Here is a 27,074-nt window from a genome sequence, read left to right on the forward strand (position 1 = left end):
ACACTAGAACCACCACTGGAACCTCAAAGCTTTAAGAAAAAACAACCCCCCCCCCTCCCCAAAGATCTCACATTACATGACTTTTCCTAAGATGGGGTTAATCATCAAATACTGCATGTTTGAGTGAGTGGGATCAAACGGAAAAAAGCAAATCATTTCACCTCATAGAAATTAATATAGAGCCACTTCTGGTGCCAGGTTATTGTTTACACAGATTTTAACATGAAGGCTCGAGCAGAGCTGGTCAGAGTGGGGAGTGTGTGACCGACTGTCTGGAAACTGGGCAGGTTCCTGGCTGTGTGCAGGCAGGAGAGGACTCAAATGCAGACTCATGGAGGCGAAGACAACACAGCTTTATTTGCTGGCTGGTAAAACAATACTAATAATAGAGTACAATACTCTGGGAAATAATATAAACTAGACACACAGAAAGGCACTCAGGGAAACACACAATCATGAGGGTACAGAAAAAAAAACACAGGACTAAAATCCACTAAGGGAAAACGAGGGGGTGAGACACAGCAGGGAAACGTGGGGGAAGAAAAACCAGAAACATTGATGTGAGACAAGGGCCCTCCCTAGCTTAGCCTCTTGGTGGTGGGAAACTGCACAGTGAACCACTAGGTCATTTAAACTTATTGCACCAGCTCTGTCTGATAACTTGTGGCTTATTAGATTCTGCATGGTGAACACAGACATGGGGAGGACACCGTCCAGTGTACTCCTAGTGGCAGTGCCAAGCTCAGATAAATGGGGAGGGTTGTGTCATGAATCAGACATAAAATATTTGACAAATCAAACATGTGAATCATCATGAATGAGCTTAGCACACTGGATCAGTCTGGGTTAACACTGACTGCCCCTGGTGCTATTGTGTGTTTTCTTTAGTTTTCAGTTTTTAGTTTGGTGTCTAGGGAAAAAGAATGAGATAGAGAAAAAAAAGGTTGTTCTATCTTTATGACTGTGTGTTATTGTACACACTCTGTCCTCTACATTAGAATCAATCCAGTCCTTGTAGACTGAGATGAGAGCAGTGGTGCATAGATGAGTAGAAAGCTAAAGGAGATGTGCTGCCACCTCCTGGCTGCAGTTAAAGGGTGGAAATTTTCTCTTATTCTTATGAATTAATCAACATTAGTTATATTCTGCAAAAAAGTATTTCGACATGATTTTCCTTTCTACACTTAAACTTTCATTTGAGTTCTCCTAACTTTCCTATTTATCGTTTTTGAATACTCTTCTGATAAAAATTTAGCAACATTTAACATTTTTCTCCAAGATATATGAACACAACAAAAAATTACATATGCAAATAACACATTTTATGATTTAGAAGCTAAGAGATAAAATACATATTGTAAAAGACGAATTCCATCCTGCTCTCTATGAGTGTGTCACTCCCAAAACAAAATTAAAATACTTTTTGGCTCCTTGTAAGATTGTAAGTTAGTTATAGCCAGTTTTTGCAGTGATCCTGATTAATCAGAGGATGATCCCTGCAGCTCCAGGCGCAGCTCGCACAGAGCAGACAGGTACTCTTCATTGTCCTTGTCACAGTTCAGAGCTTTCTCATAAAAAAAAGCAGCTCTCTTCCTGTCGCCCTCAGCTCTGGCCACCTGACCCAGCAGAGCGAGAGCTTCACCATCACCCCGATTCTTTGCCAGACGCCTGTCAGCGATCTGCTTCAGTTTCTGCAGGAAAAAATAGAGGAACAATGAAAGATTAATTTATGTTCCAAAGAAGTAGATTCTGTTCATCTGGGTGTAACGTTTTTAGTGGGATAAAACATTACATTATGCTTTAATTTAAAAAAGCGACATTTTGAAATTTGAACTCTGGAGGCTAAAGGATCTACCTCCCATCCTACATTTAAATAGTATAGGCACCACAGGTAAGCCCACAATCTGAGGTTGAATTGCTCTAATGGGGTGATATGGTACTATAAGGTCTTTAAGATAAGATAGGGCCTGATTACCAGCTTAAAATGTTTCTAAGAGTTTTCGGGGGACAACAGAAGGAGAAAAGCTATAGAGAGGTGTGTAAGACTGCAACTCTGGATAGTGACTTGGGGGGTTTTCATAAATTTGGCCAGACTTTTATAAATGAAAGGAGTTCCATCCAAAGTGGGATGGATGCCACATCTCCTCACAAGACCTAGTGAAAGACAGTACCACTGACAGTCTCCAGTAGTTTGTTGAAAACAGTCCTCAGGAGCACAAGTAGGTGGTACTGAACAAATCATTTACATCATGGGAGCTTTGATATGAGGTTTTGCTCAACCCCATAAGTTAGTAACAACACTCAATTTATATAACACGTAACCTTTGTTATGTCTCTAGTGCTCACCTTAGCACACTGTCTCCAATTATATTTTTTCTGTGGTATCAGCAGCCCCTGCAGAGAGAAAACAGCAGAAGACTATGGTGAAGATAAATCCATCCATACTAAGGTCATGTGGTGGATGTGAGCGGTGAAATGTTTCACATTACTGCCCCGACACCTCCACCCTCCAAACAAGGCCTGTTAGTTTTTCTTCTTTCATTTGTTCTTCTTGGGTTGAAACGTGGGACATTAAGAGGCAGCTGCATGTCTAACACTGTACATGCAGCTGCCTCACCTTGGTGTAATTTGCCCTCTGATGAATCAGCTACCTGTCACCTTCATTTTTTCTTCAGATCAGAATCAGAATCAGAATCAGAATACTTTATTGATCCCTGGGGGAAATTATTTTTTGTTACAGTGCTCCATTTTAAACCAACATTAAGACAAGACAGACAATACGCTAACTAAGAATAGTACAATATATACATATATATACATACATACATACATAAGTCACTTATAAATAAATATTTGGAAAAGAAACATGTGTAGCTGTAGCAGCAAACAGTGTGTTAAGTGGATGCGTTGTACAGGGAGATGGCCACAGGCAGGAATGATTTCCTGTGTCGTTCAGTGGTGCTTTTCGGTAATCTCAGTCTCTCACTGAACGAGCTCCTGTGGCTGACCACCATGTCATGGAGTGGGTGGGAGGTGTTATCCAACATTGTCTTTATCTTGGACAGCATCCGCCTCTCCGACACCACCTTGAGGGAGTCCAGCTCCATCCCCACAACATTGCTGGCCTTACGGATCAGTTTATTAATCAGAGTCTGGCACCTAGAAACTTACCTTGGTATAGTGAGCGATGGCTTGAGCCTCGTTTTTTTTGTGATAATGAAGAAAGTCACCGCAGCGCTGATGGATAGTCTGACAATCCTTTTCCTCCTCCACCTCTGATAACGTCTCCAAGCACTTCTGGAAAGCCTCCTCAGCCCTGAGAAACAAAGAGATGATGAGGAATCTACAGCCAGAGGAAAGAAAGAAGGAAAACCTGCAGCTTTGTTTAGACAAGTACCTGCTCATATCCCCTGCCTCTGCACACAGCAGTGCCAGTTCAGCCCACGCCCGGACAAAAGGTCTCTTCCTCTTCACAGATTCTTCAAGGTGACTGATACAAATACGCCTCCACTTACGCACCTCTTCTGTGGAGCATTAAAGGGTGATTTGAGTGGTGTTTATTTAAGGACAACATGCAGTATATTTCTGTGTACCTCTGTTGCTGAAGCGCCTGCGACGCTCCTCAGCAATCATTTTCTGCTTGTAGCACAGAGCCAGCTGGTAGTTGAAGGAAGATAATTGATCGCCCCTTTTCAGTCCTCGCTCAAACACAACAATAGCCTCATCCAGTCGATTCTGGAACAGATTTAAAAACACTTATCAGATACAAATATTCAGATCAATTTGAGGATAGAAGAAGAAAAATAACAGAAGAATGGTTCAAACTCTCTTAACAGCTATAAATGCAAACACTGAAAAGATAATGAATTTGTAAGGAAATTCTCTCTTGTTCACACCAACAACTTATATAAATGCATGAAAGTCTATAAAAAAGGGAAAAAAAGGAGGGAAAGGGGAAAAAAGACGAATGGAATCCCTCAGACACTATCTCTACTTTTAAGATTAGGCTTAAAACTTTCCTTTTTGCTAAAGCATATAGTTAGGGCTGGATCAGGATTTCGGCTCTGCTTTTGTAGGGGATATGGTTCTATAAGCTTCATCAGGTTTTGGCCTCCAACTTGCACTGGAGCGGTTTGCAGGCAAGTGTGAAGTGGCAGCAATTAGAATCTGCACCTCTAAATGAGAGGCCGTGGTCCTCAGCCAGAAAAGGGTGGAGTGCCCACTCTGATTCAAGTGGAGGAATTGAAGTGTCTCAGGGTCTTGTTCACAAATGAGGGGAGATTGGCAGATGGATTGGTCCTGCAGCTGCTGTGATGCAGATGCTGCCCCGGTCAGATGTGGTGAAAAGAGAGCATAAAAGCGAATCTCTTGATTTACCGGTCGATCTATGCCTCTACCCTCACCTATGTTTGCAAACTTTGACTAGTGACCAAATCTGATTGCAGATACAAGGGGTTTGTCCAAAGGGTGGCTGGCCTCTCACTTTAAGATAGAGTTTGGCCGTCCAAAAGGGGCTCAGAGTAGAGCCGCTGCTCCTCCACATTGAAATAAGTGGAAGAAGATGAATGGATGGATGGATATTCATAAATTTGAAATGTAATCAGTGTGTCTGTACTTACTATGGGAAATTTATGCAACTTCCTGTAAAACATTAATACAAATTTGCAGCAGTGGACGCCACAGTTGACTGTCTACCTCAGGTTTAATGGCTGGTTGTTCCTGTTCCTGAATCAATACAGTATCAGGATTAAGGAGAACAAAAACACCCAAGCTGTTCAGGATTACAAAATAGGAAAGGAAATGAAGGCCAAAGCCTAAAGCCAGCCAGCATCCCCAGAGATCACAGAGTTGTTCTAAAAATTCCCAGGAGCCAAAAATGAACACCAGATTTTTGGAGTCATATGAAAGTCAAGGACAGGTTTTATAACCTTTAAATAAAGTGTCTTTATTGACCTGGCTGCTGTTGATGATGCTCTATTAAGGCTTGTATGGTTGAGGAGGCCTTAAAGTGGATGGTGAATGTGCTTTCATTTATAGACAGAAGCTAATGGCATGAATGGTGGGCCCAGGAAGATTTCCAGACTAGAATCTTGGACTTCGATCATCTGGTACCTTTACCCTCGGGTCAAGCAGAGTTGGAGTCTGTTGCCGTTCTCATCTCCCCCACTGTCACCAAGTTGTTAAAATTGAATTAATTTCTAAGCATAACACTGCAGGTGCCTTGACATACTGTAAATAATCTTAGAATAGTTTCTATGAAGAAAACGTTTTTAAAAAACTGAGGATGAGTCTCTACAGACAGATTTCCTAACTTTTGTTTGGTCTGCTGTTACTAAGCCAAAGACCCAGTGAGCAGAAGTAAGAATTTACAGTGGGGCAAAAAAGTATTTAGTCAGCCACCGATTGTGCAAGTTCCCCCACCTAAAATGATGACAGAGGTCAGTAATTTGCACCAGAGGTACACTTCAACTGTGAGAGACAGAATGTGAAAAAAAAATCCATGAATCCACATGGTAGGATTTGTAAAGAATTTATTCGTAAATCAGGGTGGAAAATAAGTATTTGGTCAATAACAAAAATACAACTCAATACTTTGTAACATAACCTTTGTTGGCAATAACAGAGGTCAAACGTTTACTATAGGTCTTTACCAGGTTTGCACACACAGTAGCTGGTATTTTGGCCCATTCCTCCATGCAGATCTTCTCGAGAGCAGTGATGTTTTGGGGCTGTCGCCGAGCAACACGGACTTTCAACTCCCGCCACAGATTTCTATGGGGTTGAGGTCTGGAGACTGGCTAGGCCACTCCAGGACTTTCAAATGCTTCTTACGGAGCCACTCCTTTGTTGCCCGGGCGGTGTGTTTTGCATCATTGTCATGTTGGAAGACCCAGCCTCGTTTCATCTTCAAAGTTCTCACTGATGGAAGGAGGTTTTGGCTCAAAATCTCATGATACATGGCCCCATTCATTCTGTCCTTAACACGGATCAGTCGTCCTGTCCCCTTGGCAGAAAAACAGCCCCATAGCATGATGTTTCCACCCCCATGCTTCACAGTAGGTATGGTGTTCTTGGGATGCAACTCAGTATTCTTCTTCCTCCAAACACGACGAGTTGAGTTTATACCAAAAAGTTCTACTTTGGTTTCATCTGACCACATGACATTCTCCCAATCCTCTGCTGTATCATCCATGTGCTCTCTGGCAAACTTCAGACGGGCCTGGACATGCACTGGCTTCAGCAGCGGAACACGTCTGGCACTGCGGGATTTGATTCCCTGCCGTTGTAGTGTGTTACTGATGGTGACCTTTGTTACTTTGGTCCCAGCTCTCTGCAGGTCATTCACCAGGTCCCCCCGTGTGGTTCTGGGATCTTTGCTCACCGTTCTCATGATCATTTTGACACCACGGGATGAGATCTTGCGTGGAGCCCCAGATCGAGGGAGATTATCAGTGGTCTTGTATGTCTTCCATTTTCTGATGATTGCTCCCACAGTTGATTTTTTCACACCAAGCTGCTTGCCTATTGTAGATTCACTCTTCCCAGTCTGGTGCAGGTCTACAATACTTTTCCTGGTGTCCTTCGAAAGCTCTTTGGTCTTGGCCATGGCGGAGTTTGGAGTCTGACTGTTTGAGGCTGTGGACAGGTGTCTTTTATACAGATGATGAGTTCAAACAGGTGCCATTCATACAGGTAACGAGTGGGGGACAGAAAAGCTTCTTACAGAAGACGTTACAGGTCTGTGAGAGCCAGAGATTTTCCTTGTTTGAGGTGACCAAATACTTATTTTCCACCCTGATTTACGAATAAATTCTTTACAAATCCTACCATGTGAATTCATGGATTTTTTTTTCACATTCTGTCTCTCACAGTTGAAGTGTACCTCTGGTGCAAATTACTGACCTCTGTCATCATTTTAAGTGGGGGAACTTGCACAATCGGTGGCTGACTAAATACTTTTTTGCCCCACTGTATAAGACCAAAGTTGCAGACTTACCTGATGACGTAAGTATTTTCCTGAGTGGCGGAGGATATGAGGGTTATCAGGATCATTTTCTAGTGCTTTCTTCACCAGACTCTCAGCCTCTTCATATTTCTTATAGGCTCCCAGCTTTGCACCCAGCGAGCACTGCAGAGCAGCGTTATTTGGGTTGATCTCCAATGCAAAGCGAAGCTGTTTGATGGCCTGGGATTCCTCATCTTCCTGTAAGTTTTCTAAAACCCACTGCAGATGAGAAACTGGTTAGTCCACAGTTTCTTTTGCTTGAATAAATATTAGTCATTGAAACTTCTAAAAATTATACTGACCTAAAGTTTACTCTCATCATTTGGTGCTGTCTTGATTTTAGGAAGTCCTCTTATAGCTCATCACCTACTGTCATTAAAGCTGCTGATATTGGGATCGTTGAGAGTTATAAATATCTAGGTGTGGAACTTGACCATAAACTGTGTTTTGAATCATGCTGATGCCACTACGAAAAAAGTTCAACAATGACTGTTCTTTTTAAGGAAAATTAGATCTTTTAATGTTTCATCTCAGATGTTTCTTTGTTTTATAAAAGTTTCATCGCATCTGTGATGTCTTTTTGTATCGCTGCCTGGTTTGGTAACCTGATGGTGAAGAATAAGAACTGGTTGGGACTAGGGCTGGGCCATATCATACCGCTCACGGTAATACCGGTATAATGTTGGGCAACAATAAGAAAATGAAATATCGCGATAGAATATGGGTAAAATGCGCATCCGCAGTGCCTTTGTTTTCTTACGCACACGGCGGAAAAAGCATGGCGGAGAATGAGAAGGGCGAAAGCGGATCGTTGAATGAAACAGATGAACCAGAATTGGTTTGTAAAAATGCTGCAGCTTCAGTGGTGTGGAACTGGTTTGGCTTTCGTCCGTCAGATACAAAACAAAGCACTATTTTTGGTAGAGCATGCTAGTGGGCCGTCGTTATTACCGTGTTTTTTGGAAAATACGGCACACTTAAAATCAATCCTTTGATTTTTCTGAAAATCGACAATGCCCCTTATAATCCCGTGTGCCTTATGTATGAATTCTGGTTGTGTTTACTGACCTCGAAACGATTTTATGTACACGGCGCTCGAAAATCTGTCAAATGTTGCAGTACGACTTTGTTAAGCTACGAAGCCGCACCGCTTGATGGATTGTCAGAGCATTACGGCTATCATAGGCAGGAGCCTTGCGGAGTGATACGTACTGTGCTTCCACATAATATTACCGTATTGTGTGTGTATAACCTCTTTTTAAGTTTTGTGGATGTTATACATGGTTATGCTGAGGATATGTCGGCCAATTTCCACCGGAAATGCCTTTTGGTTAAACTGTCAGCGAGGAATTTGCACTGCTACGTTTTTATATAACTTTAATGCAAAAAACAGCTTCTTGTTTAAGTGAAAATACATTGATGGTTTTTTTTTTTGCACTAATAAAGTTGTGTAGTTGTAAAGTATTTTGTCTAGTGTCAATTATATCGTTTTCCCAAATTTTCAAATGTATATCGTGATAAATATTTTTGGTCATATCGTCCTGCTCTAGTTGGGACCTCTGGTAAAAACTGCTTGCAAAATTTCAGGGCATTTCCACCTGTGAGGAAGACTAAAAGGCTCCAAGTTTCTTTTATCCCCACTGCATCTTGTCTCCTTAATGGCAAATAACTGTCCTTGGACTTTCTATCACCGCGGAAGCACTAGCTGGTAGTCAGGACGCGTGTCTTAGTGCAGTTGAACATAATCCACAAAGTCCGTTTGTAGTCGAAAAACAAACAGGCAAACATTTATTTCCACAGTTTGAAATATAGTGATCCATTTGAATGTTCCTGTACACTGCAAACACGGTAAGAAACTGTTTTTCTCCACAGCTAGTTAAAGCCCCTGTAGCTCCACACTGCCCGTTGCGAACGCTCCCCCCGTGCACAGTTACCATGTGTTAAAGGAACAGTACGTAAAAATTAAATAAGGCAAGAAAAAATACAATTTAACTGTAAATCTTACGCTAAACAAATTATAAAGTAAAAACTGAAATTCCCCATTATCTTACACTTATCCTTATCCAAAATGATTCAAATTATTAACAATTATACACTCTGTGCAATCTGAGTAAACTAAGAGATGATTAGACCTTTATCCTATACAATTTCTATCACTATTATTGTCATTATTATTTCATATTATTGTTCTGTTTGCTTTTATCCTGCTGCTAAACTAATTGCCCCTTTTGGGACAATAAAGAATTTGAATTGAATTGAATTGAGGAGGAATATACCCATATAAGGTAATAAACTCTTCATTCTTAGTGTTAAGATGTTGATACTATACCAGTATCCTTTAAAAGCACATTAAACTTTTTTTTGCCTTCCAGTAAAAGCTAAATTAACCTATGACTTACTTGTATTTGTAAAGAAAGCAATACTGTTAAATACACCACATTTCTTCTGTGCTCAGCTGCAGTATACAGATAAACTACATAATTATGCTACATCATTTTTAGCAATTTAGAGATTCCTGGAGCAAAAAGTAACTTTTTGAAAAACTCTGTTACATTCAGAGCATCTTTTAAGTGGAATAAACTGCCTTATGCAATTAGAGAACTAGTGACTATTCATAATAAAAAAAAAAACATTTAAAAGCCTATTTATACAGTTTTATTAAATATTGTAAATATTGTAAGAGGGTAATGTTGTGACCTGTTTTCAACGTGTATTGTGCCTTAATCAGTGTTGGGACTAACGCGTTATTAAGTAACGCGTTACAGTAACTACGTTATTATTGTGGTAACGAGCACGGTAACTAGTTATTATGCCAAAATCAGGACCGCGTTAGTCGTTACTGGGATTTAGATAGGGTCGTTACTCGTTGCTTCGTGTGGTGGCTATCGCGGAGGTTCCACAGATTCAATAACATTAGCAAGTGGTGGAAGCCAGCAGGTGGATGAGAGAAAGCAACACGTTCTCGGGCTGGAGAAAGGGGACGCAGAAGGAAAAGAGAGCCGAGGCAGCCGCCGGTCCAAGTGTGAACTGAACTTCAGGTAAGAAGTTATGACCTGCAGTCTCTCTGGGTCAGATATGAACCAAGTTTAGGTGGAGTTTATTTTCGTTATGCTGACTTTTTCTGTACTGCGTGCTAGCTAGCATGACGGAGTTTCTATACAGCTGGGTGGGTGCTATGAAGTTAATGATGTTGAACTTTATTTTGTTCATAAGTTATTAGAGTTGCCAACCATCCCATCTTATATTCAGAGAAAATATTACGCGTTTCTTATTGAGGTGAAAAGGAACAGTTTGTCCCGTAATTCAGCTACAATGAAAAAGGCACAAAGCTGGAGTTATTCTGTGTCTTTGCTGCACAGCTGCCTCTTCTTCTCTCATTCTCTCCCCTCCCTCTCCTGTTTCTACTTCAATCATGAAAACTGATCAATGATCAGCTGATCGGCTCTCTTGTTTGCGCCGAAAGAGGAAACCAGCAGATGTCGCGCTAAACAACAGCAGCACGTTTAAGCTTGATCAGCTGTTGTTAGAATTTATTTAATATTAATTTCTAGTATCAGCTGATGTTTGCTGGAGCCACAGCTGCAAAAAAGCTGCTGGTCATGATATGGTTTGTATATCTGGTGAGAGGGAAACATGAAGATGAAACCAGGAGATGTCCTTACTGGATCATCAGAGCTGAACAGGTGATGGAGAAACAGGTTTACCTTTTAGGTGACATGAATGAGTTGAAGGGAAGTTATGAACTGTTTCTGAGAGACAAATAACACCAGGATCCTTTTCTAAGTAGCTGACAGCTGGTAACTGTGCAGGTGCGGATCTAGCAAAGTTTTGCCAGGGGGGCCAGGTAGGGCATTAACAGGGAGAGGTGGGCACAAAGAAATACTTTTCTTTCTTATTCTCATTTAAAATGTCTAGCTTTTAACAAATAATTATCTAAATCTTACAACAAACGATTGATAGATTGATGCATATATACCATCAAAACAGTGTACATCACTGTCACAGCAGCGTTTGTTTTCATTCAAAGGCTTTATAATTTTTCCTATAATGGTGGGCCGGTCTCTAGTCAAAATGTCCGGGCCAATTTTCTGTCCCAGTCCAGCCCTGTATGCAGCTCATGTGCAGTCTGGTGTTGCCTACATCTTCCTATTCAGAAGGCAGAATTTCCGAGTTCTGAGTACAATCGAAAGCACCACGACTGCAGTTTTTGTGTTGGATGTAAAAGGCGCACATGACGCCCTGGTGTCAAGACAACCATCTCACCCTCAACGTCGCAAAGACAAAGGAGTTGATAGTGGACTTCCGGAGGTGCAGAGAAGCACACACCCCCATCACCATCAACGGCGCTGCTGTGGAGAGAGTGAGCAGCTTCCGTTTCCTTGGAGTACATCTGGCTGAGGATCTTACGTGGTCAGTACACACAAACAAAACAGTGAAGAAGGCGCAGCAGCGCCTCTTCTTTCTCAGGAGACTGAAAAGATTCGGCATGAGCCCCCGCATCCTCAGGACCTTCTATCACTGTGCCATTGAGAGCATCCTCACTGGATGCATCACCACCTGGTATGGCAACAGCACCGCCTACAACTGCAAAGCTCTCCAGCGAGCAGTGCGGTGCTCTGAACGGATAATTGGAGGTGAGCTTCCCTCCCTCCAAGACATCTACAGGAAGCGGTGCCTGAGGAAAGCGGGGAGGATCATCAAGGACTCCAGTCACCCCAGCCATAAACTGTTCAGACTGCTTCCATCAGGAAGGAGGTTCTGCAGCATCCGGTCCCGTACCAGCAGACTGAGAGACAGCTTCTTCCATCAGGCCATCAGACTGCTGAACACTTCATAGACACCTCAGCTTCACTACTGGAACTTCAACATTATGCACTCCATACTGTACAGTAATGCCACTGTTTTGCACATGTCTCAACTCTGTATATTTTTATATATTTTATTTATTATTTTTTACTATTTAATTTGTAAAAATGTGTATACACACACACACACACACACACACACACACACACACACACACGTAGAAAAACATTTAGTATACACATCCAGAAATGCATACACTATTACTGTATATATTGTACATATATTTATTAGTTTCAGGTTGGCCATTCTTGTATTTTGCTCGTTTGTGCACATCTCTGTTGCTTGTGGGGCTCGCACACAAGAATTTCACTCGCATGTGCTGTGCCAGTGTGCCTGCACATGTGATGTGACAATAAAAGTGATTTGATTTGATTTGATTTGAATGTGGGAAATAATCCAGGCTGGCAGGAGAGGAGACTTCTGATTAACTGATTAACTGGCAGTCCTAACCCTGTCTTATTTCATGAAAACAACCTAAAAGAAACAAGGATATCATTATCATTTGCTGCACACAGCTGCACTTGCAAGCGTGAGGGAAAGTAAAATGCTTTTCCGGTGAGTCACATCATAACACATCATATCTGCTAAAAAGGAAGTTGTCTATTATTTTTGAAGTCACAGTGATGGTGGAGTGTAGCAGAGTTAAGCGTGACTGCAAACTATAAATACTTCACTCTGTACTGAACCGTCCATGTTGTTCTTCTAGAGGAAAAGTGAACTTAAGGAGCCAAACTGTCAGGGTCCTGCGTCTCTAGACCCAGTGTTTTGAGTTCCTTGTGAGTTTGAGTTCCTATGTATTTAATAGGGTTCCCTCGTGTAGTTGCCCTCTGTGTCTCCCTTTGTGTAACTGTGTTTATATTGTGATGTTAGTTCTGTTGATGTTAGCCCTGATGTTAGCCCTGATGTTAGCCCTGCGTTCCGTGATTTCCTCATGTTCCCTACCAGCCAATAAAGCTGTGGCTTGTGGCTTTTTGAGTTTATCTGTCTCCACGTTGGGTGAGTGTTGAGTAATTGCATATGAGAGCATGAGGGTGGGAATGGATGTCTGTATCTGTGTGTGCCTGTATGCAATGTTCCCTCTAATTTTACATGTGTCTGAGCGAACACACAAACTCCCTGAGCGGTCCCTTTGACCACTGTGAGCGACATCAGACGTGTGCACTGTGGTCACGCCAGCATGTTATCCATCCAAGTTACATGGTTTATTAAAATAATCAAATTACAGCGTTTACATTTATGTTAGACTACTTTTAATGTGCCTGCACATGTGATGTGACAATAAAAGTGATTTGATTTGATTTGATTTGATTTGACGCTGTGACGTAGGCTAGAATCATGGCAGCAGTCAATGACGGTCCAGGCATGGGATTTCTCTCGTGGAAAGATGCACATTATCTTTTCCTTTCTATTGGTAGGTGGCACTGTGCACTTGTGGCAAGTAAGCAAGCTAGAAGACTGGCAAATTTATGGAAGCAACACATTAACAAGAGAATTCTGAGTAAAACCAAAGTTACTTTCCCTAGTAACTAGTTACTTTGAAAGTAACGAGTAACTTGAAGTAACTGAGTTACTTTTGAGAGAAGTAACTAGTAATGTAACTAAGTTACTATTTTAAAGTAACTTACCCAACACTGGCCTTAATGTTATTAATATTTGCATGCCAGGAAGATTAGCAACCACTATTGTTCAAGCTGATGGGGTTCCTTATGAATAAATAAAAAATTCTTATCATAAAACTGACCTGTTCTCCGCAAAAGAGGACAACGGCGTAGCAGGTGTTCCACTCAACATCATGAGGCTGTACCTCAAGTGCTTTACGAAAACAGTCGATGGCTTTTGATATAGAAGACCTCGACACCTTGAAATAGGCCCAGCCTTGTTCCCCATACACCTCTGGAAGCAAACTTCCTGATGAACCAGTGGCATACTTCACCTGCAGAGGGAGAAGGAAGCGTCAGAGGTTCAACAGCAGTGATCATCATGTTTGATCTGATTGGTTTACATACCAGTATGTCCTCGACTCTCTGACAGTAGCTTTGTGACTGTGCAAAATCTCCATCGTGATATTTCATCCAGGCCATGTCTCCATACGTCACAATCAGCCGCTTCTCACTCTCATCACCGTAACTCTCCCTGATGGTCTCCTCTGATTGGTTTAAAAGTTTCAGTGCTTCCTCTCGTTGATCCTGAAGATACCTGAGGACCAACAGGTCATCAACAGCTGTTCCACATCTGGTGTTTACGACACCTGACAAGAAACCTACTTGAGAGTTCAACTAACACTTGTTGATGATTCATTTAGGTTTTTATCTGAGGTTCATGACTCCAGGGTTAGATAATTACTGCATTTCCACCAGAAAAACAAGAGTCAAAACAAGCTTCAGGAAACAGATTTATATCAAGATTCTTAAAGAATCAGAAACTCTAGTCCAATACTCCAATAATGTTTCTCTTCCTATCACGTGTATCTATTAAGGTTGAAATAATGAAGTAAACGTAAAGGAAGCTAAAGTCTTTTCTTCTAGCTGTAACTTTGCTAAGCTATCAATCTGGTAATTACTCACTCTTAATGTTAACTTATGAAGTGAGTTGAAAATGAGCCAGCCATATTTACTCCAGACACAATGTTGTTACTTAAAATAAAATTCATCTGTGTTAGCAGCAGGAGCACTGCTGGTAGGTAACATTAGCAGAAGAAACACAGCTCAGGGTTGGATCTGATCCTGAAAACAAAACTATCTCTCTATCATTCAAATATAAATCCTGCTGATGCTGACCACTGTTTCCTTTGACAGTCAAATTTCTCTTTGGTCAGACGGACTTCAGTGAGAAGAACTGTCTTTCTTCTGGCTAATGTTAGCTCTTCTCTTCTGTAGCAGAGTCCCAGAAATAAAAATGTTGAGATTTGAATGAGCAGAATAAATCCACTTTAGCTTTTCTTTCATCAGACAGCTACAGAAACTGTACCTGAAATAAGCCAAGAGGCTGTAGAAGCAACCTGCTCCTTTATACGGACTCTGATAAAACTCTATGTCGATCTCTGTTCGGGTGATCAGTCTTTTCGGGGACACGTCCAGGTCCAGATCCCAGGTGAAGTGACACTGCAACTGCTGCAGCCTGCTGAGCAGAGCGCTGCTATCTTCACTGTAAGAGAGTCACAAAGAAAACGCTGTGAGGAGCATCAGAGGGAGAGCATCAAACCAGGACTGGCTGAACCGAGGCTCACTCAGTGCTCTGACACACTACAACCAGCACATGATCAAACATCCTCACTCAGAAACTCTCATGACAGTTCACCCACACTTCCCAGCTCCTCTCCTTGATAAAAATTCAGTTTGTGTGATCAATCAATGAAATCAGTGATGTGAAGTAGATCTGTGGTTTGAATCTCACACTGAGGAACCAAAAGAAACCTTAGATGTGGAGTGAGACACAAACACAGGGGGACAGCTAATGTTGTGATACACAGGTTTGTACTTGTGGAATATTTTTGATATTGTTCTGTGAAATATTTTTTATATGAGACCACACAATTTGTTTTTGTTTAATTCATTTGATCACATGCCAGTGTTAAGATGTCTAGTTATTGATCTAAGACGTGTCATGTTTCGGCTGTGTTCAGGCAGGAGAGGACCCAAACGCAAACTCACGGGGACACGGGAAATAAACTCAAAAGCACTGCTTCATAGCAGACTCGAGGAAAGGATAGAAAACTAAACTACACTGGGAAAACACTAGTGATGTGACGTTCTGTATCGAGGCTTCGAAGCTTGTGTCGAGTAATGGAGGGGGCGTTTCCGCGAGGCTTGCTTCATTTATGGGAGGAGCTGAAAATGATGACGTCCGAAGCCTCACTGCCCGGCTGTACCACGTGACTGTTTCAGGAAGTGGTTCGAACTTTGCCGCGAGCTATGACAGCGATATAAACCCCTCAGACTTCATTCAAAATGTGGGTGTTTGATGGAGAGTTGCGGTTAGTGAGAGTTTGGAGGTTTATGAGAGTGAGGAGAGAAAGTCAGGAGAGAATGGAGCCAGCTAAGAAGAGGAGGATGTCCTCCCCTGTGTGGGAACATTTTGATTTTATTCCTCCCAACAATGTAAATTTCTACAGAAGCCTAGTAGAATGAATGAAATGCATTGCACGCTTTCCACTAAGTGTGCAGCACTCTGTGCACTCCTCAGTGCAGTGCCATGCATTGCTCTCCAGGACCTGAGACTGTTTGCTTGACACTGTTCAGCCACTGTACAAAGACTCTATGCATGATTGTGAAACAACAAATAAAGGGTCGACTGCACAAGAACTGAAGGGTCAGAGTCCTGAGGTTAAATTGTTAGTGCAACCTGTGACAAGTAAGAAGGGACAAGTGACAGCTGGGACTGAATGGACCAATGAGACCATGTAACACAAACAAAAAGTCACCTCATCCTCTTATTATGTCATATGTCAGTCCAGTTGTCCATATGTCCAGTATTCAGTTCAGCTAATCAAACATTAAAATTTCTAATATGAAACCAAGGAGCAGCTCATTATAAAACCACATTTTTGTTTTTCTTTTTAAAATATTTATTATTACTCTTTAATAAGACAAAAATATTTCTTATTTGATTTGATTTGAATTTTATTTTATTTCTTATTTGGCTGATAGAATATTTGATTACTAAAATAATCGATACCTGCAGCACAGATTATTATTATTACATAACAGGTTTATAATCTTATAATCTCCACCTTTTCCTCTTCCTCTGATTCACAGACTCCTGGACTGTGTTACTTTGTATCCCTCTGCGTGCACCTGAGCGCCAGGTAAACTAAACTACTGCTGCATTTAAAGTCCACTCAGGTGGACAATTTGTGATAAATGACCGATTATTTATCAAAGGTTTGGCAGACTGACCTCATGTTGGAGCAAACAGAGACCTCCTCCTCAGACTCAGCAAAGTGATGACTGAACACGAAGAGTTCGTGGACCGATCTGTGAAGCTGTCACCTCAGTTACACAAACCACACACCCCTGCTCCTGCTGCCTTCAGGGCCCCGCTGAAAACAAGTAAAAGTGAGAATCCATCTGCTCGTGTCTCTCCTCTCCTCTCCTCTCCTCTCCTCTCCTCTCCTCTCCTCTCCTCTCCTCTCCTCTCCTCTGGTGAATGTAATAGCCATAAATATAAAGGATGTTAGGAGACGGGAGTCACACATTTGAGACAGGAGGAAAGTGTACCGACTAGAAGGCTGGGCTTTCTGTTTTACATCACCTCAGGAGGGGTCTTTGAAGGCACCACGAGGGAACGTTAGGTTTCGTTTCTGCATCTCAGCTGAGAGCGTCACCAAAGATCACTGATCAGCCATTGATCTGTAAATAAGCGATTTATTAGGGGCTGTTTCTTGTAGCATGACGTGAGTCCACAATAGCTTCGCAGCAACTTTCTAGTTTCTGAAAACCACCACAAATAATACAGACACTAACGGAGGTGGCAAAAGTACAGACAATCTGTAGTTCAGTAGTAAAAATACTCAAGTAAAAGCTGAAGTACAGATTCAACTTCTTTGCTCAAGTAAAAAAATAAGTTTTTTTAAAAGGTAGAAAAAGAGGGCCAGGAGTTTCAAAATGAATGAATAAAATATGATAATAATTAACTGAAACTGGAATTAATAAATAAATAGATAAACAATTAAATGTCTATTTATTTTATTGAAAACATGCAATTAAGTATTTATTTCCAGTTTTAATAAATTACATCAACATTTAATTATTTTTTCTTCTCATTTTTTCCACAAGTGGACCTTTTGCTATACTGGTCCACTTGATTGTCATAGTTTATTCAAGCTTTATTATTTATTCTTATTTCAAGTTAATACAATCAGAACGGACGGACTTGGGAACAGGAAAGAGAAATAAGAAGAAAAGTTGGGAGTAAAGTAAACAGAAGGAGAGAGAAAGAACAAGAGGGGAGAAGAGGGATAGAGAGAAAATCACTAAAAATCTGCTTCGCCAACTGCTGAAAAACAAACAAGCAAAATGAAAAGAGCACAGTAGGAAAACTACAGCAACAAACAACATAAGCACAGGTAACAGTAAACCCACCCAGTCTACCCATCACTGGGCAGAGTCACCACACCCCCTCGTTTGTGGCACCTGCAATCAGCTGGCCGACTCTTAAGACCAGCGTTCTCGAACGTTGCTCGCCGGAATGTCAGCTAACCCACGTTAGTGAGAGTCATAGCTCAGTAAATACTCTTCCAGTGTTTTTTCTTTCTTTCTTTTCAATCCGATCCTGTCTAGTCTCCACTGCAGCTTCTCTGAGGGTTGGATCTTGTTGTCAGTAACCATGACAATTTCCTGTCGCTGGTTTGTTTTCTGTTCTTGGCGCTATATGCCTGCCTGCCTCCCTGCCCAACACTTCACAGTGAGTGTACGCGAACTGGCTAAGCCTCACCTAGACCTCTACTCACCTCCAAGACTCGCCTTCCTATGGGGATAGTTATAAAGCTTTCTTCGTTATGAATGAGCATTTTAGTTAGCATCTCCAAAAGTTGATTCTGTTCATCTGGGCGTAGCGTTTTGTGGGACAAACGTTTCATCACTCATCCAAGTGACTTCTTTAGTCTCAGCTGACTGCAGGTTTCCCCAAATCTTATAAACAGTACATTTGCATAATGACTGAAACCAGCCCACTGAAGGAACAATGGGCTGGGAGGTCAGTTCCTTAATCATAACGATGCAAATTCTCATGACCATTGATCAACAACCACTGACCAAAACCCACTGACCAAAGCCCACTGATCAATGGCCATGAGTACCATTCACAGAGAGTTGGGGAATGGCTGCAATCACAGCATTGTCAGATGGCGAAAGATGTACCCTTAGGCCCCCTCCTCGATTCAGTGATGGTTTTTTCCTTTTCATGTAAATAGCCTCTTTGACTCCGCGCTCAAACCAGCGTTCCTCCCTGTCCAGGATGTGTACATCCTCATCATAGAAAGAGTGTCCACTGGCCTGTAGGTGTAAACAGACTGCAGAGTCCTGGCCTGACGAGGTAGCTCTTCTGTGTTGTGCCATCTGCTTCGCCAGAGGTTGTTTGGTTTCCCTGATGTACAGTGGGGCAAAAAAGTATTTAGTCAGCCACCGATTGTGCAAGTTCCCCCACTTAAAATGATGACAGAGGTCAGTAATTTGCACCAGAGGTACACTTCAACTGTGTGAGACAGAATGTGAAAAAAAAATCCATGAATCCACATGGTAGGATTTGTAAAGAATTTATTCGTAAATCAGGGTGGAAAATAAGTATTTGGTCACCTCAAACATGGAAAATCTCTGGCTCTCACAGACCTGTAACGTCTTCTGTAAGAAGCTTTTCTGTCCCCCACTCGTTACCTGTATGAATGGCACCTGTTTGAACTCATCATCTGTATAAAAGACACCTGTCCACAGCCTCAAACAGTCAGACTCCAAACTCCGCCATGGCCAAGACCAAAGAGCTTTCGAAGGACACCAGGAAAAGTATTGTAGACCTGCACCAGACTGGGAAGAGTGAATCTACAATAGGCAAGCAGCTTGGTGTGAAAAAATCAACTGTGGGAGCAATCATCAGAAATTGTGGAATCAGACTGACTAAGAAATGGTTGAACTGCATTCCAGACATGATGAGACAGGATTACATACTGTGTGTGTCTGTGTGTGTGTAGCAGTGCTGATGAATGCTGAGAGATGCGCCTCCTCTGATTCACCACTCTGTTTTTATTAAATATGATTGAAGAGCGTTTCTCACATAAATAGTAGAAGTCCATAAATAAACATCTCCCCTCTTCAAAAGAGAGCTAGAGATAACTTACAATCACCAATCCCCTCAATCTGAAACAGCCTCAGTTAAACTTCTTTGGTTTATTTGCTCTGACTGTGCAGAGCCATCACACAAAGGAGAGAGTACACAGATAAGATGAGAGATAACAGCAGAGGAGAAACTTTGTTTGCACATTTGAAATTCAAATCAGGCCACAGTACAGGGTCTGTTTTAGTCAGAGATCTGTGGTTCTGATCCACTGCCTGCTGAGTCCACTCTCCTCATACACTTAGCCTCCGAGTATTTAAGATCATAATATTTATATGGTTTTTTTTTTAATGGCAACAGCAGATCTCTGTTGTTTACTGTCCTGTCCTGCTGAATGGTAGGAGCAAACAGTTTTAAGTTTGAAAGAAGTATAATTTGAAACAATTTCATGGCATGAAACAGCAGTAAAACACAGCAGGAGACGCTGATGACAAGACACAGAGACCAGAGTAAGAAAAGACTGAACACAAAACAAACATAATAAAACAAAAAACAGGAACTAGAAATAACAAACTCAGACTAAACTAAACTCAAGAACTGCATCAAAGACCCTGACAAGGAGACCAGATGTGGGAAATAACGAGATACAAATACTCCATTACTGTACTTAAGTAGAACTTCAAGTATGGTAAATTATGTTGCACGTTTCTACTCTATCTGAGCACTCAAAGCACTTTATAACCAATTCATTCACCCAAGCACTTTTGCTAAGCTGTTAGTGCCTATCTAACATTCACACACAGATGGATGTATTGGGAATCGAACCACCAACCTTACAATCAGTCGATGAGCTGCTCTACCACCTGAGCTACAGCCATGCTGAAATCAAATTCAGGTATCTGAATTTGAGTTGACTAGTTTTTGTTTTTTTTGTTCTGCTTGATTTTTACTTTTCCTCCCTACATTTTAAAACCAATATCGGTTCTCTCCACTCAAACAGACTCATTACTTTTGCTTTCACTTGTGTTGGTCGAGTTATTATTTCAGCTGCCAAAAATCAAACTGATTTCAGAAAAATGGAGGAAGAAGAAAGGTTAGATTTAAAGGTAAGAACTCCTAGTGGTGTTCATCTGATGAATAAACAAAGTTGAAGATAACAGCCAGCTTGTTATCTTCAATTTTGTTTAAAATTTTATCAGACAAATACTGTATTTTATGCCTATGTGGATTGCAGCATTTTGTCATGTCATTCAGAAACAAAGTGACAGCAGTTTCAATATGAGTCTGCTCGCAGGGCAGCTGTGTCATTATGAAGACTGAAGACTCCAGATTATATGCAAAAATATGTGAATGTGTTTGTACAAACACAGGGAGGACGTATACATAGAGATCTGATGTAGGTTGAATGGAAGTGAAGCTCTAACCAGTCTATTCCATGAAACACTGATCGTGATCATTCTCTTCACACAGCAGCTGAACTGCATTCCAGTCAAGTACAGATGTGTTTACTGTGTGCGTATCAGGACTATGAACAAATGTTTGCGTGTTTCTCCTTACTCTCCACACCGTGTGTTTTTAAGAGATTAGGAATCTGGAGAACTGGTGCCAGAGGAACAACCTCCTTCTAAACGTCAGTAAGACAAAGGAGCTGATAGTGGACTTCAGCACTAAGCAGGAGAGGAACTACCAGACCCCCGTCATCAACGAGTGCCCAGTGGAGAGAGTGGACAGCTTCAAATACCTCGGAGTTCACATCACGCAGGACCTGTCATGGTCCTGTCACATCAACACCGTGGTGAAAAAGGCCCGACAGCGTCTCTACCACCTCAGACGCTTGAGAGACTTCCAACTGCCCTCCAAGGTGCTCAGGAACTTTTACTCGTGCACCATAGAGAGCATCCTGACGGGAAACATCTTAACCTGGTTCGGGAACAGCACCATGCAGGACAGACGAGCTCTACAGAGGGTTGTGCGGTCAGCTGAGCGCACCATCCGCTCCGAGCTCCCTGACCTGCACTCAATCTACAGCAGGCGGTGCTGGACCAAGGCCAGGAAGATCGTGAAGGACCTCAGCCATCCCAACAACAGACTGTTCTCTCTGTTGAGGCCAGGAAAGCGATTCCGCTCCCTGAAGACCAACACAGAGAGACTGAGGAGGAGCTTCTTCCCGCAGGCGATACGGTCTCTCAATCACACCACCACACAGTACTGACCCACACATATGGTTCTTACACACACTGGACATTCTGGACTTTGTTTTCACTTCATCACTTAAATCACTGCTGCTGTTATTGTGTATATATTTATTTATACTTCTTGTGTATTTTGTTCATACATTCTTATATAGTTCTATATTGTGTATTTTGTTGTATATTTTATCTTATTCTTCCCAGTTAAATTTACCCTTCATTCTAATTTGTGTTGTACAGTTATTTCATTTTTAACCTTAATTTATATTTTATTCCTTCCTAGTTAAATTTACCCTTTTTAATTTTTCATATTTATTTCCTATCTTATTCATAGCCTTTTCCTTTTTTGTTTTCGTTAGGTCACGAGCAGTTGTCCAAGCATTTCACTGCATATCGTACTGTGTATGACTGTGTATGTGACAAATAAAATTTGAATTTGAAATTTGAAACCCACCGTGTCCTGTTTATACAGTGTGAGGGTTTTAAACAGACCTTTGACCTTCGTCCAAAGTTCGAGCCTTTTCTCTGCATTTAATTTAAGCGTTAATATCACAGAATAACTGTTGTTGCCGCTGATCAACAAACTGCTTGCTGGGCGGGACTTTCTCAGTCCTTGCTTTGTAAAACATTCAAAATGAAACTCACTCAGTGACCTCAGTGTGATGTTAATATTTTGTTTTATGCTCATAGAAAAGGAAAACTTGGTTTTATTTTAAAGACTTGTTTATTTCAACAAATCTGTCATATTGAGCTCATAATCTACACCTGTGGTTGTTGTCTTATGTGCTCTGCTTAGACGCTTCGTTTCAGGAAGCCTGGGTGTGACAGCCGGAACCACTCCTCCAGAACATATAAGCTGTAACACAGCTATTGCTTTCACTTTGGGGACTTTCCGCAGTGGCTCAATAAGCACCCTCGGTGCTTTTTCATGCCTTTAGATTTGGAGATTATATTTAAGTTATCAGATATATTTGAAACATACTGAAGACCTTTAAATGGAGCTAAAGGAGACAGTGGAACAACTGCGTCCCTCCACGGACGATGGAAGGAGAGTAATGGTGAGGTCGTGTTTAAATTGTTTTCATTGTCACTGTTTTCCTTTTATTTTGACCTGCTTAGTTCACAGTGCGAGCTTCACAGCTAATGTGAGGCAAACAGGGACGCCTGGTTAAAGCTGGTAAACCTGAACGTTGAACCTTCAACTGAGCTCTGCTGTGAATTTAGCTGGGACCTGACAGTCACAGGTAGCAGCTACTGACCTACTATGTCATCTAAAGACAATCAGCAAATAACAAAACAACAACTTCATAGATTAATATTTAGGAAAAGCCGAGGCAGCAGCTGCAGTGGACGCTTCATTGTTTCTAAGACTCAGTTTCTCTTCACTGCTCTGTGTTACTTTACTTCAACTTCCCTCTTCTCCATGGCTGCTTACAGAGGAACAACAGGACAAACTCGACCGACCGGTGGTTTAGGCATATGTGACAAAGAGTGTGACAGCATAGAGTCTGTCGTGGGCAGTCCCTAACTGCTCACGACAGATGGGGAGTCCCTATAAGTGAAAACAATGGGCCAATCCAATTGCTCCTGATCTAGGCTACATATATCACACGAGGCCCGTTTAGTTTGTAAACAGTGGTTTGTGAGCTGTCCACATTAAGGACAATTTTGGCTTTACGGACAACACGGATTGTCACTCTCCGTGATACACAGATCTTTGATGGTTTATCGAAGCAGAGAAAGTATGATGAATTTTCTTCGTATTGGACTGCTCTGGGCTCTGCTGTTTGTTGGAGTACTGCAGGCGTCCGTCCATAAAGGTAAACTGAGCACTTTGCGTGTTTAACCAGTGATGATTTGTGGTCATAACTGTATACATACTTCTAGGGTTAGTGTTTCAAAATAGATGGTGATTATCATCATCATCATCATTATTATTATTGCTGTTGTTAATGTTAACAACAATTTTATTTTTATATATATATATATATATATATATATATATATTCTCTTCAATATAATGATCATAGTGCAGATATAAACTTTGCATGAACACCATCACGTATATACGACTATTAGCATGTATTTTTTTTAAAAACATCATAAACCTCAATTGTATTGATTTTCCTGATTTCAGTTTGAGTTTGTCATGCCCAGTGCAATATTATGCTCTCTGTTTAACGGTTCATGTTGCGTGTCCACGGCTGAAGTTTGTTTAAGTCAGCACTATATCTGAAATGAACACTGATATAGAGCCGCGGGTGCTGGTATAAAATTGTTGTATTACCTTGAAATATTTATAACCCAAAAATAATGAAGTGGAGGCACAGAAAGTGTCCTGTTTATTAAAAAAATATCTCTTTAAGAGGGATCTGAAAGACCGTAATGATTATTCAAACTGATATTCTCGGGAAGAGAGAGTTAGCTCAGTACTACAGCTTACAAGATCTGAGATAGCACGATATATCTAGTCCAGAGGAGGCAGTAAAACTCAATACTAAAGTCCTAAACTCAATATTGAGATTAATACAAAAATAGAAAAGAAAGAATGTTTCAAGCACTGCAGATTTTCTGTTGTTGTTGTTTAAAGAGGAAAAAAGAGAGACTGTGACACCATCTTACATTACTTGTAAGATGTTGGTCATGTGACACATTTCAAGTAATTTGAGACGGTGCCGTTTCGCTCTTTCCTTATCAAGAGCAGGTTGAAGTTGTGTAATCTGTGAACTGTTGTATTTCTATATGATTTTCTTGCACTGTAGTTTGTGTGAACGTTGTTGTTGTAAAGCATGTGAATAATGAGTTACAGTGATCTAATCTAGAGAAGATGAAAGCAGATTACTAGATTTGTTCATGTTTACTTAATCAGAAATGACTGTGAGGATTTTAAATTATTGGTCCAGTTTTATAGATCAGGAGCTCAGGTGTGTTTGTGAGTGCGCTACATACACAGCGGCCAATGACAACTACCTCAGTCTTATCCGTATTTGGCTGCAGGAAGTTTGTACCATCCAGCATTTACTGTCTTTGATGTGTAGCAAAGGCCATGTTATCTTATTGGAACTTCATTACCCAGCAGACCGATGTAGTTATCTCCCGAGCTGACAGCAAAGCAGAGAGGAGCCCATCCTTTATTTGTTAAAACAGGAGTTTGACTGTGCTATGTTTACAACACTTCTATTTTGTGTTATTTTTGTTGTAGTTACTTCTAATTTACTTATTAACTACTAATTAGTAAAAGTGTGAACAAGTGGTCACTTTAGTTTTAAACCTAATTGTTTCTATGATTGTGATTTCAAAGCTCCAGAAGTTAGTAATTGTACTTTGATCCCTTTAACCTCTCTGCTTTGTGTCACTTTCTCTCTTTTAGACCAGAAAAACATCACAGCTGGACAGAACGTCACTCTGCCGTGTCGAGGTCAAGACAACAACATCCCCATCACAGTGGTAGAGTGGAGCAGAGCTGACCTGGGATCAGAATATGTCCTTTTGTACCGGGATGATCTGTTTGTTCCAGACAACCAGCATCCATCTTTTAAGAACCGGGTGGATCTGCAGGACAGAAAGATGAAGGATGGAGACGTGTCTCTGATTCTGAAGGATGTGACGATTAATGACACTGGAACATACGAGTGTCGTGTCTTCAGGAGAAGAACAAACCGCAGGAAGAGAGCTCATCTGAAGACTCCCCCCATCAGCATCATCAACCTTCATGTTGTTGATCCTCCAGGTGAGTGAGTAGAGTTGAGTGTGTGTGTGATCAGAGGTGAAGCTGCTTCCTGGTTGTTGATGTTTGTTTGTAAAGATGTTGTTGATGAGACTTTGTAGAAAGCAGCTGGTCTGAGTGATGTGATCAGAGTGCAGTAGATAATGTCTGACAGCAGTTTGAAGAGGAAATGGATTCTGTTCTGTTCTTCACTCATCACCTACCTGACAGCTGACACCTCACACCTGTGTCTCACCTGCAGGTCAGACAGGAGGACACACAGAGGATGGAGGGAAGGAGGCTGGATCTGTTGGACTCGTCATTGGTCTTTCAGTTGTTGCTGTTGTTCTTTTTTTGATCTATAGAAAACATAAACAATGTAATCAGGACTCACACCATCCTCCCACTGAACCACAGACTGAAATGTCTGAGAGTTTTCTAAACTCTGAATCTCCTGCTGCTGAATACAATGACAGAAATGACCTGGAAGCAAACAACTGTCACGGACACTCCAGAAGGATCCCTGATGTCACTCTGACACTTGCTGACTCCTCAGGAAACAGCAGGACTGCTTCCAGAGAGAAACATCAGAGTGCAGTAGATAATGTCTGACAGCAGTTTGAAGAGGAAATGGATTCTGTTCAGTTCTTCACTCATCACCTACCTGACAGCTGACACCTCACACCTGTGTCTCACCTGCAGCTCAGACAGGAGGAGACCCTGGGCTGGAAGCTGGTCTGTCAGTTTTTGGTGTGACTTTTTTTAAAACCTGAAACAATTTTTTCACCTCCTCTTTGTACTGAACAAAAGCTGGTCTTAAGCTATATTTATATTATAAGCTAATGAATTGTTTCATAACTAAGATCTGACAGTTGAGCTTTCAGATTACTGCAGTACTATTTTATCTACCTCATGCTTTACAACCTGTTTATTTGCCTCATTACAAAATGTCCAACTAATGTTCCTTCTGCTATTAGTTAATGAAGCTTCAGTAGAAAATTGAATCAGTCTATTTCAGCTTTAGCACTGGATGCATGAAAATCTATTTACTGTCATTTCATTGTTTTTATAGAAAACAGATCAACTAGTCTGACTCCTCATCACAGAGGTAACACTGTGATCAGTAACATTAGACATTCATTGTTATTAAATGTTCTCATTAGTTTGTTTCTGTTTCTTTATTGTATTGATACATTATTACACATAATTTTCAGAAATTATAAGAGCAGAATACAAACAGACCATGACACATTTTTCAGGGATTCTCAGCTGCCAGAAGCAGATCAGAAAAGATCATAATGTTTTATATTCTGTAAATGATCAAATAATGAAGAAATAAATGATGTCAACGTTAATTCTCAGTGTGTCATGTGTGTTATTAACAATGTCCAGGTGTTGAAACTTTGTAAGCTCTGCTTTTCAAATCTTTCATGTTCTTTAAAGAAAAGTAAAGATCTTTTGATCTAAAGTGACTGAATTTTTATTTCAGCTCAGCCCCAACAAAATGTGGTTTCTACAGAGAAAGAGGATCGTACTCAGTGTG

The 27,074-nt window shown here is 41.1% G+C and overlaps 2 protein-coding genes across 4 annotated transcripts; one reads left to right on the top strand and one right to left on the bottom strand.

Annotated features, from left to right (window-relative positions):
• Positions 1 to 984: 984 nt before the first annotated feature.
• On the bottom strand, positions 985 to 16,852 carry LOC143412401 (antiviral innate immune response effector IFIT1-like). Of its 2 annotated transcripts, none has more exons than XM_076881007.1 (10): positions 16,768 to 16,852; positions 14,840 to 15,016; positions 13,879 to 14,068; positions 13,614 to 13,805; positions 6,998 to 7,225; positions 3,594 to 3,735; positions 3,398 to 3,521; positions 3,172 to 3,316; positions 2,347 to 2,394; positions 985 to 1,691 (listed from the first exon to the last, which is right to left on the bottom strand). In XM_076881007.1, exons 1-10 carry the CDS (start codon positions 16,770 to 16,772, stop codon positions 1,479 to 1,481), a joined length of 1,464 nt encoding a protein of 487 aa, XP_076737122.1. In that variant the 5' UTR covers positions 16,773 to 16,852; the 3' UTR covers positions 985 to 1,478. The 2 variants fall into 2 exon arrangements, with proteins under 2 accessions (XP_076737122.1, XP_076737121.1); XM_076881006.1 differs by having other exon boundaries at positions 3,398 to 3,524.
• Positions 16,853 to 22,453: 5,601 nt separating this feature from the next.
• LOC143415663 (coxsackievirus and adenovirus receptor-like) lies at positions 22,454 to 26,886 on the top strand. 2 transcript variants are annotated; one of them, XR_013096098.1, is made up of 3 exons: positions 22,454 to 22,883; positions 25,196 to 25,555; positions 25,794 to 26,886. XR_013096098.1 is itself a non-coding variant. In XM_076881015.1 (3 exons), exons 1-3 carry the CDS (start codon positions 23,546 to 23,548, stop codon positions 26,141 to 26,143), a joined length of 810 nt encoding a protein of 269 aa, XP_076737130.1. In that variant the 5' UTR covers positions 23,369 to 23,545; the 3' UTR covers positions 26,144 to 26,886. The 2 variants fall into 2 exon arrangements, 1 of the variants encoding a protein (XP_076737130.1); XM_076881015.1 differs by lacking the exon at positions 22,454 to 22,883 and adding an exon at positions 23,369 to 23,645.
• Positions 26,887 to 27,074: the final 188 nt, after the last annotated feature.

Source organism: Maylandia zebra, unplaced genomic scaffold (genome assembly GCF_041146795.1).
Source record: "Maylandia zebra isolate NMK-2024a unplaced genomic scaffold, Mzebra_GT3a scaffold02, whole genome shotgun sequence".
In the NCBI taxonomy this organism is placed as follows: Eukaryota; Metazoa; Chordata; class Actinopteri; order Cichliformes; family Cichlidae; genus Maylandia; species Maylandia zebra.

What these genes read in the sequence shown, in the direction of transcription:
- LOC143412401 (XM_076881006.1), bottom strand. An exon ending in TCCTCTTTTGCGGAGAACAG is followed by an intron (nt 7,226 to 13,613) that starts GTCAGTTTTATG and finishes TCTCATCTGCAG; the next exon opens with TGGGTTTTAGAAAACTTACA. An exon ending in ATTGGAGACAGTGTGCTAAG is followed by an intron (nt 1,692 to 2,346) that starts GTGAGCACTAGA and finishes TTTTTCCTGCAG; the next exon opens with AAACTGAAGCAGATCGCTGA.
- LOC143415663 (XM_076881015.1), top strand. Translation starts at nt 23,546, where the DNA reads ATGGTTTATCGAAGCAGAGAAAGTATGATGAATTTTCTTCGTATTGGA. An exon ending in GCAGGCGTCCGTCCATAAAG is followed by an intron (nt 23,646 to 25,195) that starts GTAAACTGAGCA and finishes TCTCTCTTTTAG; the next exon opens with ACCAGAAAAACATCACAGCT. An exon ending in TCATGTTGTTGATCCTCCAG is followed by an intron (nt 25,556 to 25,793) that starts GTGAGTGAGTAG and finishes TCTCACCTGCAG; the next exon opens with GTCAGACAGGAGGACACACA.